Raw genomic sequence first — 13,430 nt, 5'->3', positions numbered from 1 at the left:
TAGCAGTGTTGGTCATTTGCTTTATCTGTCTTACCTTACAGGGCTCTGAGATGGCACAAGCTTTGTCAGAAAAGATGAATAGTAATGGATGGGTAATAGTTTCTTCATTACCTTTTGCTTTCCTTTTTCCCTTTTTCCTCTTGCCAAGCTGAAACACTACTGATTTAAATAAATAATGGAGTAAAGTAAGAAAGAATAAGCAATTAGGGAATCATGTTACCATCATTTCTATAGTCAGATAAGAAACCAGTAACAAAGATCTGGAATTAACAGTACTTTAGGGAGCTTTCTTTGTCATTGTCTTGAATGTGTTTAGGGAGCATTCTCCCTGTTACTGGCTACTTTGAATTTAGCAGGGTGATGGGCAAAATGTTTTTTATTTAATGATTGTGTGTAAATGTTATACCTGTGGTAACATAGCCAGCTTAAATTAGGTATCTGAATTCATCAGTGTTGCCTTTCACAGAGGGTAGCAGACATGCATATGATTTACTAAGTACTGAAGTATATAGGGATAAGTGTATCTAGTTAGGTACAATTTATAAAGACAGAGGAAGATTATGGAGAAATAGAACTTCAGTGAAGAGATGGGTTATTGTAGTACTCATGAGCTTTGTTCTTTCTGTAGGTGGCTAATGGATTGAAGCAGAAGATTCTCAAGCTAGAACAATTGTGCAAGGAGAGAGACAAGACTATTAAGTATGACTTTTTTGGCTAGGGGATAGAATAGAGGCTTGTATTGAATAGATGATAAAGGCAGTTTGAAGTCCATGTTATTTTTAATCTGTATTCTTCTGTCCCTTAAGATGTTTTAATGAACTCTGAGAACATATTAGTAAATATAAACAGCCCAGCCAGAAATTGTAAGCCAAAAAGCACTGCAGCATCTTTGCTGGTCTGACTGGATTATTCTATTTTAGCAAATTCCAGGCAGACATAAAGTCCACTAATTTGGAAGAAATGAAGATAGCTATGGAAACCTGCTCTGAAGAGGTATGTCTGAAACATCTTTCCATGTGCGTAAGGAGAGGAAGTTTTCAGTGGTTGAGTCAAAGTGTAAATGGACTGGTTTAGATAAGAGTCCTTGCAGCTTAGCTGCACCTGTAAGTGGAATCAGATTTTCTTAGATACTCTCATAGCTCCAATTATTTTTCCTCAAGAAGCTGCGTGTGTTAACAAAAAAGGGGAAATAAAGAAACGAATGTATATCCCGTAAGTGTAGTATCTAAATGAAAGCCAATATAACAGTAGCCTGGCATCATTGCCTCTATTGCTGCCCAAAGAATCTTGTTCTGATTTTCACCTAATGGACAAATGTGTGGCATTAGCTATGTCAGCTTCCACAGCTAGCTTCTTAATGGAATCTGTATTTCATATTTCACAGGTTCATCGTCTCCAACAGCTCCTGGAGAAATCTGAGGCTATGAGGAAAAAGTACGTTAAATTCTTTTGAGGAAAATGTTTACATATATGTGTTTGATATATCATGTATTATTTTATGGTGGAAAACAGCTACATGGGAACAGCTTATTTTGTCATTTAGATTGCTGGATTTGCTTTTTGGTACTGCTTTGGTTGGCTTCACAGCCTTGGCATATGTCTTAGTCACATCTTTTTCTTCTAGATAATTTTGTGGATGTGGGGAAAAAAGAGCTATTTGAGAAGTACATGAAAGCTTTGAAAATTTATCTGTTAAATAAAACCCATCTTCCCCCATAATCACATGTATTCTGATATCACTGGTGATTGCAACAAACTCACTAGATGTTTAGCATTTTATTCTTGAGTCAGATCTGCATCTTGCTTTAAGGTATATGCTGCAAAGAAGATATTTTGGAGTAAACATTTTCCTGTGGTACAGAGACACATCTAGAGGTTAGGGTAGCTCTTATGAGTTTTCCATGAGCAGCACTAGTAGGAAACTGTCAAGCATGTGCTAGTGCTTGTCACTACTATGTGGGTTTATACATGGTGATGGGAATAAATAGTCTACAGAGGAAATAAAAATCAAAAGCACAACAGCAAAAGACAAAGCTCCACTAAGACAGAAAATTAAAAGCATCTATGCAAGGGAGTGTTATTCTTGCTGAGAAGAGGGTAATAGTCTTGTAGGATTGGAGAACTTGTTACCACACCACTTCAAAATGTGCTTGTCCTCCTGGTGTTACGTACAGACAACTGTCTTAATTTGGGGTGTAATTATTTAGACTGATAGAAACACATGAGAACTCTTTATGGACCATGATGTATAACTACTTGTGTTTCCCTAATTCACTGTGTCTTGTGGATTGGAAAGTGCAATTTGTTTTGTCACTGTTTTTAAAAAGGTAAGATGTCTTTTGGCTCAGGCATGCAGTGACTGGCCTCTGGAGGCTGTAAGCCATCACACCTCATTTATTTACAGGTGGAAATGAGTCATCAGGTCTCTTCCTTGTCCTTAATTTATTCATAGCTTCAAAAAGCAGTGGTCAGGGCAGTCTCTCTCCATTATGTGACTGTCAGTCTCTACTTGAGAGGCTGAAAGCTGAAATAATAAATGATGTTGAAGTTCAGGACTCTGGCACATACAGTTGTAGGAGAGTTGTTTCTTTCGCTATGCTTGTCTACATTATTTCTGGCTGAAGTAAATCACATTTAGCTTTTCTTTTTTCAGTGTTAATGCTGAAATATGATTACTTATATATGAAGCTGTAGTATCCAATTGTAGCTAAAAACCAGGTGACCTTTCCAGTCCTCAAAATGGTCTGCAATTCTTTCATTAAAGTTTTGGTGAGCATCAAATAATGTCACTCAGTGATACAGTGATGATTCCTGTAATTTCTGTCACTTCCAATTTTTGGTTGTGTTGTGTTTTGGGCTTTAGCTTTGGGGGGTTTTTTACCTTCTGCCTGGGACAGCTCATGAATAGTCACCCATGACATGTGGACAGCCTTATTGTTTGTGTATATGGCTTAATTTCATTTTCATATCCAAAAGGAAGATTAGATTCAGCTTTTCAACCTGATATGCTAACTGTAAACTTGTTTCTCCCTTTACCTTGTAATTATTCCAGTGGATATGATGTGAGATTTCTTTGCACGCTATTCTGTCATTGTCATTTGTCCAAAAGTAGGTCCATCAGTTACTTCAAACCTTTGTTTCCATAAGTAAATTTTTAAGAACTTTCTCATAACAATGAAAGTATTTCTTCTCACTAGAAATCTAGTTTGTGAACAAACTTTACAAGTTTTTTCATGTCTAGAAACTGAGATTTCTTCCCCATTTATTAGAAAAATGAAAAAGGCAAAACCACTCTAATATGTTTAAAACAGTTTTAACACATAACAGGTTTTCCCTTTTCTGATGCCTTTTACTCCCATCACGTTGATGATAGCTGTATTCTTCAAATCTGTTTCAAATCTCACATTGATTGAAATGTATTTTAAATGAAGAAAGAGATCTCTCTGGGGTTTACTTTCACAGGAATAGTCTCTTTTACCCTAGAGCAGCATTCACATCTGAAAATACACTTGTGTTCGATTTGAGAGTTATTCCATCTATAGCCCTCTCTCTCTCCCAATACAAATCTGTTAAGTGAAAGAAAGCAATTCAGAGCACGCAGGTTAGCTTTCCATGCTGAACACTTGTTTGGAGGAGTCTCCCGGTTGGCTGAATGTAAATGATTTTAAATCAGTTGTCCGTAGAACGCCAGTAAAGCATTATAAGGTTGGTTAACAAAACAAATAGAAACCCAAATAAGTAAAACCCATACAAGCACCCTTGATTATGTGTTAATGAAACAGATGGGGGAAGGAAGTAAAAGTAATGAACTTTCTAAGTATCTTTTTTTCTTTGACACAAATTAAAACAGTTGTGGAAGTGTTGAGCAAGATGGTCTTTGAATGTTTTTTCCTAACAGAATAGGTAACTCGAGTAAAAAATGTTGAGAAATGCTGTTGGAGGGGAGCTGAGGCAGTAACATAGTGAGGCTGTTTCACCATTTTTAATGCTGCTGCTTTGTTCTCTGCTTTTAAATTAACTTTCTGGTTTTGATTCCATTTCAAAGTACAGAGAGCAGAGAGACCCAAAAACACCTAAAGGCACTGAATGCTGCTGTCCTGAGATTATCCAGGACCATCAAAAATTTGCAGGCTGAGAATCGGAGGCTGAAAGAAGACTTAGATCATGTACTCTGCAGTTCTTCACCTTCCAATGAAACAGAAAGTACGTGCTGAAAAGTTGGTGAACATGGGGCAAGGGATTTAGGTACATTTGAAAGATGTGTTTGAGAGCAGGACACTACAGTGGTACAAATAAGGGAGTTATTACAAGGAGAGGATTCAGGAGGGGCAAAGGCTGGAATAAGAAGTTTCTTACAGGAGTCCGTCTGTGACTTCTGGATGTGCTGGCCCAGTCAGATCTGGGTTTCCTTTATTGTTATCCCTGAGAATTCTGGACTGGAATCACTTGAAAATATAAGTTTCACTGGAAACTTCTTCAGTTGTTGAAAACTGCTGAATCTGAATGGTTTATATTGATAACTACTTGGTGTAGAAGTCACATATTTTAAGACCATTCTCATTTTTTCATTGGTGCCCATTTGCAGTTGGGGTTCAGAGGTGTTTAGATGGTCTTTCTATATGGACACAAGTTTCATAAAAGCAAGAACAATGTTGACTCACTGATACAGTTTCATGTTTAAACCTTTGTTATTGTATTTAGATTACAGTGAGTGGAGCAAACCCAGGCTGCTGAGGCGGATTTCAGAACTTGAAAATGTAAGTGATCATAATCATAATCTTATCTGTCTTTGAGCAGAAGATGGGGAACCACTGGCTTGTGCTCATGCATGTAGTCCTTCAGACTATCAGCCTTGTGTGTTCTGCCTCATACATGTAAACTGATGTCTTTATCATGTGCCCCTTCTCCTTTTTTACTTTTCTCATACTTGCTACATGTAGATGCACATTTCAGAATTAACTTCCACTTGATCTTTTATCATGGCCTAAATAAATAATTTTATGTTAAATTTAATTTTCTCTCTTTTTTTTCCCCTTTTTATTTTTCTTCATGTAAATTTTATCCTGTTTAGAAAATAAGTGCCATGGAGAACGCCAGGGTGCCATCAGCAGATACCTATGAGTCAGAGGTATTTGCTCCACCATGTTCAACTTCCGAAGACGTGGATCATCCAGTCTCTCAACAGGTAGACTATGTTGAGGAATGCCATCGCCTCCAAGGGCTAGTGAAGAAACTCCAAAGAGATAAGAGGGCACTTCGAAGTTTCTTACTCAGTAAAGAGTAAGTGTGACTTTTGTCTAAGATATTGCTCTTTAATATGTATGAATTAGTATTTCCTATCACGTTGTGAAATGATGTAACAAGTTCTTCACATTTTCAGTAAGAAAATTTATTTAGAGGGTCCCTTCAGCTTTTATTTCAAAAACTACTTCTAGTCCTACTAGCCCTGTAAAATTACATTTGCAGGAAAAAGAGGCTGGAAAATGAGAATTTCTGCTTGTTTCTAACACATTTTTTCAGGCATATTTTTTGCCAGCCATGCTGAAAAGCCTTTTAAGGTTTATATGTCACCTTACACAGCAAGAATTTTGCTGTAAAAACTTTGTCTTATTTTTCAACATTTTGTCCTGATCTACCACCTTCTCCCTTTAAGCCTGCCTTCTGCCATGTGATGCAGTGCGACTTCTTTTCTCCCCAGTAAGCAATCGATTTGCAATTTGTATTGCTTGGACTCATTTGATGTGTCAGTGCATAAGGGCAGGCAGGTTAATCTCTCACGTGAGCAGAAATGTTCACACAACTATGTGTTGCTGATAAGATGCTGCCTCCTGTGTAACTTGCCTCTGATCAAAAATGAATGTGTGGAGAGGCCTTCTGCTTCTGAACAATGTATGCTTGCATTTTGTTTTGTTTAAAAGGGGGAAATTAAACAGTTACTTTACAAATTGAGAAAACCTATTTTATGTGGGAGCTTAATCAAACAATAACTTTGTTGAAGCATGGATGTCCTAAGTATTGCTTAGGTCTCCTTAATACCTTTGTAGATTAGATATCAAACAGTTACTGGAGGCTAAGGTTGAAGTGGAGCTGGAGAAGTGTCAGAATAAGATATACAGGAGAAGTGTCAGAAAAGAGTGCAGGACAGCAGACTGTAAGGAATCACATTTTGTATTGGTAGATCCTTTCAGAACCACAAAAAATATCTGTCAAAAGTAAAATTCTCATTTGAAGTGGCTAAAAACCCATATGGGTTTATCTGAACTGCAGGAAGCTGGGAATTCATTTAAACAGAACTGGTTTGGAGGGATGGAGTAAGTTACTAGGGGAAGAATTCTACAGTGTTTTTAAGGGAATTGGAAGACCAAGTATTATAGGAAAAATAATTATTGAATTATAATAAAACTTAAGAAGATAAATGGAAAAAGAGAGCTGCCATGTTGGCCTCAGAGACATTTTTTCTTTCTAAGGAAGAACTGTAGCATCTTCACCTTATCTGAGCCTATTCTAGACCATTGCAATATGTCATTCCATTTACTTCATGTAATTTGTAACGAAGAATGTAATACTTCATGTATTTTGTAGAACTTGATAATATTCCTGTGCAAGAGTGGCTAAAAGAAGTGATTTCATTATTGCCTTGCAGGAAAGGTCTGTGACAAATATGAAACTTTAGCAGATCTCGATGCATTATTAAAAGTATCAAGGGTACCATTGTAACATTGGGACTTTCTGATGCTAGTGTACGGCTGTGCTATCACAACTTGAGAACTGATGTCACATAGTGTGAGGTGTCCCTGCCCATGGCAGGGGGGTTGGAACTAGATGATCTTAAGGTCCTTTCCAATCCTAACTATTCTATGATTCTGTTACTATGAGAAGATGTATCATGTTATTCTGAGCAGTTTTGCACTTTGGCCTTAAAAACCCCAAACAAACAAACAAAGAAGACAGCCAAATCTTGTGAATTAGGCTGAATATTTTCAAACAGCAGATAATTTATACCTATAAATATTTTTGCTTTTCCAACCTTAGAGTGGAAATCCAGAACCTGACGCAGAAATTAGGGAAACTGGAGCCAAAAGAAGAGGAAGAGAAGAGTCAAATGGCAGAAGATAAAGTGGAAAAGGGTCTTAAGGTATAGACATATGTTTTGGTTTGGGTGGTGATGGTGGTGTGTTGTTTTTTCCCTTTGCATCCAAGCAATAGATTGCAAACTGAGCTGATAGTCTAAATAGCTTCTAGCTGTGTTTTTTCAGAGAGGCATTAAATCTTGTCATAGAGATTTGAAATGATGATTAATTCCCAGCATTTGTTGATAAGTTGTTTCAATAATTGCCACTGCAATTTCTTTTTTTCTGGAGCTGTTCTCTTGGTGAGTGTCTGCCTTTGCTTTTTCCTTATTCAGTGGAATGTTGCAAAAAGCTTCTGCTTTTAAGTGTTTGGGGGTTTTGACTTACTTAAAAAGAAAGACATTTGTGGTTTTCCTTATAGCTTCTTATAACATCTGAACTCATTAGCTAATTTCAGTCAAATTTTGGAGAGGGAGGGAGGTCTTGTAGGAGTTGATAGGTAAAGGATAGAGGCACAGGTAAGTGTGATAAGTCACTGGCAGACTGGCAAAACACAGAAGACCCTTTTCAATTATTTTTATGCTGGTCAAGTGCTCAATTAGGGCAATTCAGAAAATATTCATTAGCTTTTCTCTTTGGATGGAATCAGGGTACTTTTCCATGGGAAGGGTTACAGGATGTAGAGCACTAATCATAAAAATAGAGGTTTTCTCCATTCCACTGATGATGGGATGCCATATTTGAGTAAGAATTAGGAAGGATGGATATCAAGAAATAAAATAAACCCTTATCCCCCTTGGAAATGAAGTTTTTCTGGAGATGAGTTATTCATAACCTCTTCTGTCTAGATTTTCCAGTATCTAATATATTTGTGTACCTGTTATTCCTAAACAGTCTGAAATGGAGTTCTCATCCCTTGGGGTTTTGTTGGTGCAATATGATTTCACTTGGTGTATTTGCAGTCTTCTGTCCCTCTAACAAATGTTGTTGTCACTGGCCAGTAGGGATGAGTGGCCACTGTCAGACATAGTTTTTTCACATGCAGTATGGTCATATTAATTTATTTCCACTAAAAACCGAAAATTGAAAATTATTACTGGGGATTTTGATGACTTGTACTTAAAAATAAATAGACCCTGAAATACGGGTAGTAAAAAATATGAATAAAAATGTCCACTAGCTTAAGAGGATGCTGTTTTTTTATATACTGTGCAACTCCTTAGATTCTTTTTTGTGAGTTATAGGCTGATGGATGCTAGATGATGTTTTGAATACCAAATAACTTGGGCCTTTAAAAACAGCCAACAAACAGCTCCTTTTTTCTCTCTGCAGACTATATATATTCTTGGCCAGTAACCATCCTTTTATTGAAATGTTCCCATTATTTGTAATTATCACTAAGTTCCTACCAATTTTTCATTTTAATAGTAGGTTGTCATTTTTAATATAACATGATCCATTTGCTGAACTTAAGCCTGTAACTCAGTGTTTTTAGGTTATAAATAAATCATTTTCACAGAATCAAGAGGGTTTTTTCTGAGTCTACCAAGGCTCTTATTCCTCTACTTACAATTTTATACCAACAAATTAAATTAGTCTCTTAAAATTGCAGCTAACGTTTGTTTGGCAAGTGAGGCATGACAATTAGTACGGGATAATTAGGGATCAAAAGGATCGACTGTTGAGAGGTGGGGTATGCAACCACACCTCAGAAGATATAACTGGAACAAAACCTTGTTTTGTTCTTGATTTCTTTTACCTCTAATTTTTTTTCTTCAAGATAGAAGAGTAGAGTTATGCCAATTTACACAAGCTTTCTGTCTTGTTGGAGTCATATGGTGGCAAACTCATCAGTAAGCTTAAACAGATGATTATGGGACCACAGTTGCCAGGATGAGACATCAGAGAGCTCCCCAGTTAATTAGCACCAGTCTTTCCTGGAGAAGAATTGCAAAATCTGGTACCCTGACATTTGTTCTCAGTCTGTTGATAATATACAAGCTATTTCTGATCAGCAAAGCAGTGGGTTCCTCTGTTGGAGATCTTACTGCTTTACCAATGCATATAAAAATAGGAATATGTGTAAATGAAAACCTTTCCATTCCCATGCTCTGCTAACAGCGAAAATGGGGACAGCTATGTGTTTTGGTGTAATGGCCATTTAGATGGTGAGCTTGAACAAGAACAGTATTCCAAACTGAGAGTTTCCTCTGTAACTTCCTTCTGCCCTGCAGGTAGGATGAACATTTAACAACTCTGGCGCTGATTTATTTGTAACTTGTTTCCCTTGTAGAATTCCAGCTTGTGTCTTTAGTGTACCAACTTAAAGATTCTCTTTTGCAGTTTTCACTGCAAGGCAAAGATCATCAAAGGAGAGAAGAAGCAGCCAGAATCATCCAGAGGTACTGGAAGAAGTATCAGGACAAGGTGAGATTCTCCTACTGGGGAATTGTAAGGATATTCCCCTCTGAATCTTGCTCTTGTTTTAGTATGTACAGTAACCTGCTGCCAGGCTTCAGGATGCAGCAGTGCTTCCCAATACAACTCCTTACCACCATCTTCTCTTCCACTGCTTTGTTCAAGTCCTGCCTGTTGCTGCTTTTGTCTTTGATCTCTAGAATCCTGTTGTTTCTATTGCAAGATAGCTGGTTTCTGAATGGGGAAGTCTGTGTGAGCAGGGAAACTAAGGAAGACTAGCAGTGCTTGAAGCAGCGTCACTGCTGTTGGCCTCCTTGGAGTATGACTGAGAAGTTAAATACCCCTTGCAGATATCCTCCAAACAGTGTAGGAGTTACATTCAACTAGGACAAAATGATGTAAAGAAAAATCATTAACCTTAAATTTTGTTTTATGGGCAGAAATATAATGTTGCTTTTCCCATGTATAGGACCTATGATGTGAGGTGGATCTTGTAGTTGATTTTTAGGAAAATAAAAGACAAAAGTACTATCCACACATCTTCCAAAGATGAAAAGCTTGGGTATTTTGTTCCCTTAAGTTTGTTGTTGGAGTTTTTAGGGGGAGAAAGGACAAATATTTTCTGTGTTGTAATTGTTGGGGAAAAAATGGGAACTCTTTATTAGATAATGGCACAGATACATACAAATTTTAACTTTGGCATTTTCTATTTCAGCGAGACGTAACTGACCTGGACAAGGTGAGTGTACTTACGACAGCCAGCAAAACCGTAAAACAGATGTAATTCATATCAAAACACATAGAAATAACTTTGTTATTTTGAAGAAGTTTCACTGCAGTACAAGCTGTTGTACTGAGATCATGTTTGTTCTTCAGGCTGGCTCGTGATCTTCCATCTAACATCCTGGTTTTGTTTGATGTATCTTGTCAAAGTGTTCCCCTTTTGGTCTCAAATTTTCTGTACTTAGTACCTTCTGCAAGATGAACAAGTTTTGATCAAAATTTGATACAGGATTTTGTCTAGATTAGATAATTCTAATGATGGTTTAATTTTCACTATGATGAGTCTTCAGAAACATTTGAAGTAGGAATGTGAAGACTTTGCTATAATACTCTCTGAGTATTATAGAACAAATTCTAGAACTGTGTGATGCAGGCATGCGGGTTTACATCTAGATGCTTTTTGTTGATTAGAATCCAGTAAAATCTCTGAGAGGAAAGACTTACTATGTTCAGTGTAATCACCACAGTGGTCTGCCGGCTTGGCTGGGTTTCTGCTTATGCCAGAGCATCACTGAGCCTGCTGGGCTATCTAATATGGGAATGGGAGCATGTTGCTCTCTTTGTGAAATACAGGCTAGTCCTGACAGCTAGAACTTAACTGCATTTTATAGGATCCATCCTGAACACCTCCCATATTGGAGTTAAACCATGGAGGTGTAAATCTATGGGTTGTCACAGGCTGGGCATTCTCTGGATTGCAGCAGTGTACCTGTGAAGACATGTGTGTATCCCTTAAACATAAGCAAATATAAAGACATCAAAGAGTTTCTGTTGCACAGGGAAAAGTGATTTTCCCCCTGTGCCTCTTCCCTCTGAACTCTTTTGGTTTTATTTATAACTTCCATCTTTCAACGGAGCTAATATCTACTTATTTCTTTCCATGCTAGGCAATTATTACACTTCAGGCAGCTTTCAGAGGACATTTAGTTCGACAGAAACTGTTACTGAAGAAGAGGATGCATAAGGCAAATTCTCATAACAAGGTAATTGTTGGGGCAAATGGGTACCCAGGCATCCCATTATGTTTAGTCTCTAGTGTAAAGTACTTTACTTCCAGACTTAATTCTCTCAATCACCCAGTGATGTTGTTTTAATGCACTGGTTGGCAGCGTAGCTGTCATCCCAGAAAAATACCAAGCTCATTCCATAGCCTCCCATTCTGTCTTCTTTAGTTCAGTTTTTCTTTGGATAAAGCTATAATTTCTCTGCATTATGGACTGTAACTCCTCTTTTTTTTTTTTTTTTTTTTTTTTTTTAATGGTTGTCCCATCAGGTAATAACATACCCTTTAACTCTTTCATTTGGGGTGCTGTTGAAAACTCTACTTGATCTCAAATGTTCACTACTGGATCATTATAATAATAGATAAATCTTTGTTGCTGAAGTTCAGAAAGAAGAATCTGGAAAGCATCTTTGATGGGATTGAAAAGTAAAGGAGTCTTACATGTGCCATGCTCAACCAAAGAGTTGTGTCCTCTGTCATGTCAAACTCACTCCAGATTGTTAAGTTCTGAATACGAAAACATTTTCTTACTAGTTAAATATTTAGTTTCTCTAAGTCATTTGCCAACTTAGATGAACATCCTTTAGAACTTTGAGGCTAATTTGTAATTCTCCATACAGGTTTTCTGTCTGGTTGCACTTTACATGCACTTTTCTTTTGGTAAACTGGCCCAATAGTTCAGTAGTAGGATTGAATACTTTTGCTTGATACAAGCAGAAGATATATCTATCAGTCACGAAGGTTGTCTTAACTCCTTTGACTTCAAAAGGTTTCCTTCCTGGGAAATGAATGAACTTCCCTTGCAGGTGTTTGCACTTTCATTAATTGAATACAGATGCTTCAAAGCTTGTGTGATGATCAGATTTGCATTTCCTGCTGATTTAGTCTCATAGAACCTTAAAGACTGCAGACCGAAAGATGAGAATATTTGCTCAACTACCACTTTCATAATCGGAAGAAAGATTGTGAAAGCTTCTGTCAAGCTTCTGTGCAATCTGTAAAGGTCAGTTTTCTTTTATTTGACTGCTTTGCAGAACTCCTGCAGGTCTTCCATGTCAAACTCCTCAAGCTCGTCTTCTGATTGCAAGGAGAAAGATGAGATGCTGCCATTCATCCAGTCTGTTTTCAGGGCTCACTTAGCACTTAAAGAACAGCTTGTGGAGAGGTAAGTGAGGAACAGATACTTCTGCAACATGCAGTAGCAAAATTGGTTTTATTGCAGGGGAGGGGTAGTTATTTAATAGAATTTTAGTGTGGGTTTCTTGGCAGAGAAGGAAAACAAGACCATTATTCCAACAAAGGGAGAGCTTACTTGTGAAAAAAATTTACAGGATATGCAACTAAAAGGGTTTCTAGTGGCAGTCCCATGTCCTGTTGCATTCTCTCTTCCATATAAGTTAGAAAAAGTAAAGTAAAATAATTAGTCCTTGGAAAAAAAATCAAAATACCATTGTTATCAAACTGATAGCTAATACACTTGCTTAATGTAAGGGGATCTGAAGCTCTGACTTGTAAAAGTTAAGGGTTACTTGGAGGAAGAACAGGGAAGAGCTAGAATCTAGTGATTAGCTCAGGAAGAATACAGTGATTTGCTTACTGCTTAGGTTTATGGTGACTGTGTCTTGAAAAATACTTCTTTCTCTCCAGGGTTTACTCCTCAGAAAATTTTTAATGTTGACAGCCATGGTTACAAAGAGAGTTAAGCTGTCACCTCATTTCAGTGTCTGGAGTTCACTTCTGCAAGTGATAAGCTTTTGTTTCTTGGAGGCTAGCAACACAAAACTTTTCAGCATGCCCTCTGAAGACAGGCTGCAGTTACTGCTCTGTGCCTCACACGATGCAGTATGTCTTTCTGCCCTCTGTGTCCAGTGCACTACGTGAGAAAGGAGATTCTGCAGTTCACAGTCCAGAGAAGAAACTGGTTTTAGCAGGAGTCCAGAGACGACCTTCAAACTTCATGTTGTCTTCCTGGTAATTTCATTTCCCTCTGTGTTCGAAAGTAATGTGTGTTTTGAGTGGGTGCACACAATTTTATAGAGAACATCTGCACATGCAGATGCATAACTGGACTCTGTGTCTTCTTTTAACTTGATGACATGTTGCTTATACTGGCAAGTGCAGTCCCTTACATAAAAAAAGCTTTGGCAGTATCAGTA

General features: G+C 37.5%; 1 protein-coding gene across 5 annotated transcripts in view; it reads left to right on the top strand.

Moving 5' to 3' along the window:
- IQCE (IQ motif containing E) overlaps positions 1-13,430 on the top strand; it is a 20,048-nt gene extending 6,618 nt beyond the window's left edge. For 4 of the 5 annotated variants that reach the window (XM_065684544.1, XM_065684541.1, XM_065684543.1 and 1 more), the window contains 13 exons: positions 42-92; positions 629-699; positions 921-993; positions 1,385-1,434; positions 4,046-4,203; positions 4,702-4,757; positions 5,072-5,280; positions 7,033-7,135; positions 9,414-9,497; positions 10,204-10,227; positions 11,159-11,254; positions 12,309-12,439; positions 13,144-13,430. In XM_065684544.1, the coding sequence (XP_065540616.1) occupies positions 42-92; positions 629-699; positions 921-993; positions 1,385-1,434; positions 4,046-4,203; positions 4,702-4,757; positions 5,072-5,280; positions 7,033-7,135; positions 9,414-9,497; positions 10,204-10,227; positions 11,159-11,254; positions 12,309-12,439; positions 13,144-13,249 (1,212 nt within the window). In that variant the 3' untranslated portion in view covers positions 13,250-13,430. Of the gene's footprint in view, positions 1-41; positions 93-628; positions 700-920; positions 994-1,384; positions 1,435-4,045; positions 4,204-4,701; positions 4,758-5,071; positions 5,281-7,032; positions 7,136-9,413; positions 9,498-10,203; positions 10,228-11,158; positions 11,255-12,308; positions 12,440-12,921; positions 13,111-13,143 lie in introns of those variants that run through there. The other variant, XM_065684540.1, reaches the window with a different exon arrangement.

Source organism: Lathamus discolor, chromosome 6 (genome assembly GCF_037157495.1).
Source record: "Lathamus discolor isolate bLatDis1 chromosome 6, bLatDis1.hap1, whole genome shotgun sequence".
NCBI lineage: Eukaryota > Metazoa > Chordata > Aves > Psittaciformes > Psittacidae > Lathamus > Lathamus discolor.
The sequence above is the reverse complement of the archived record's forward strand: the minus strand, read 5'-3'. Positions and strand labels throughout refer to the sequence as shown.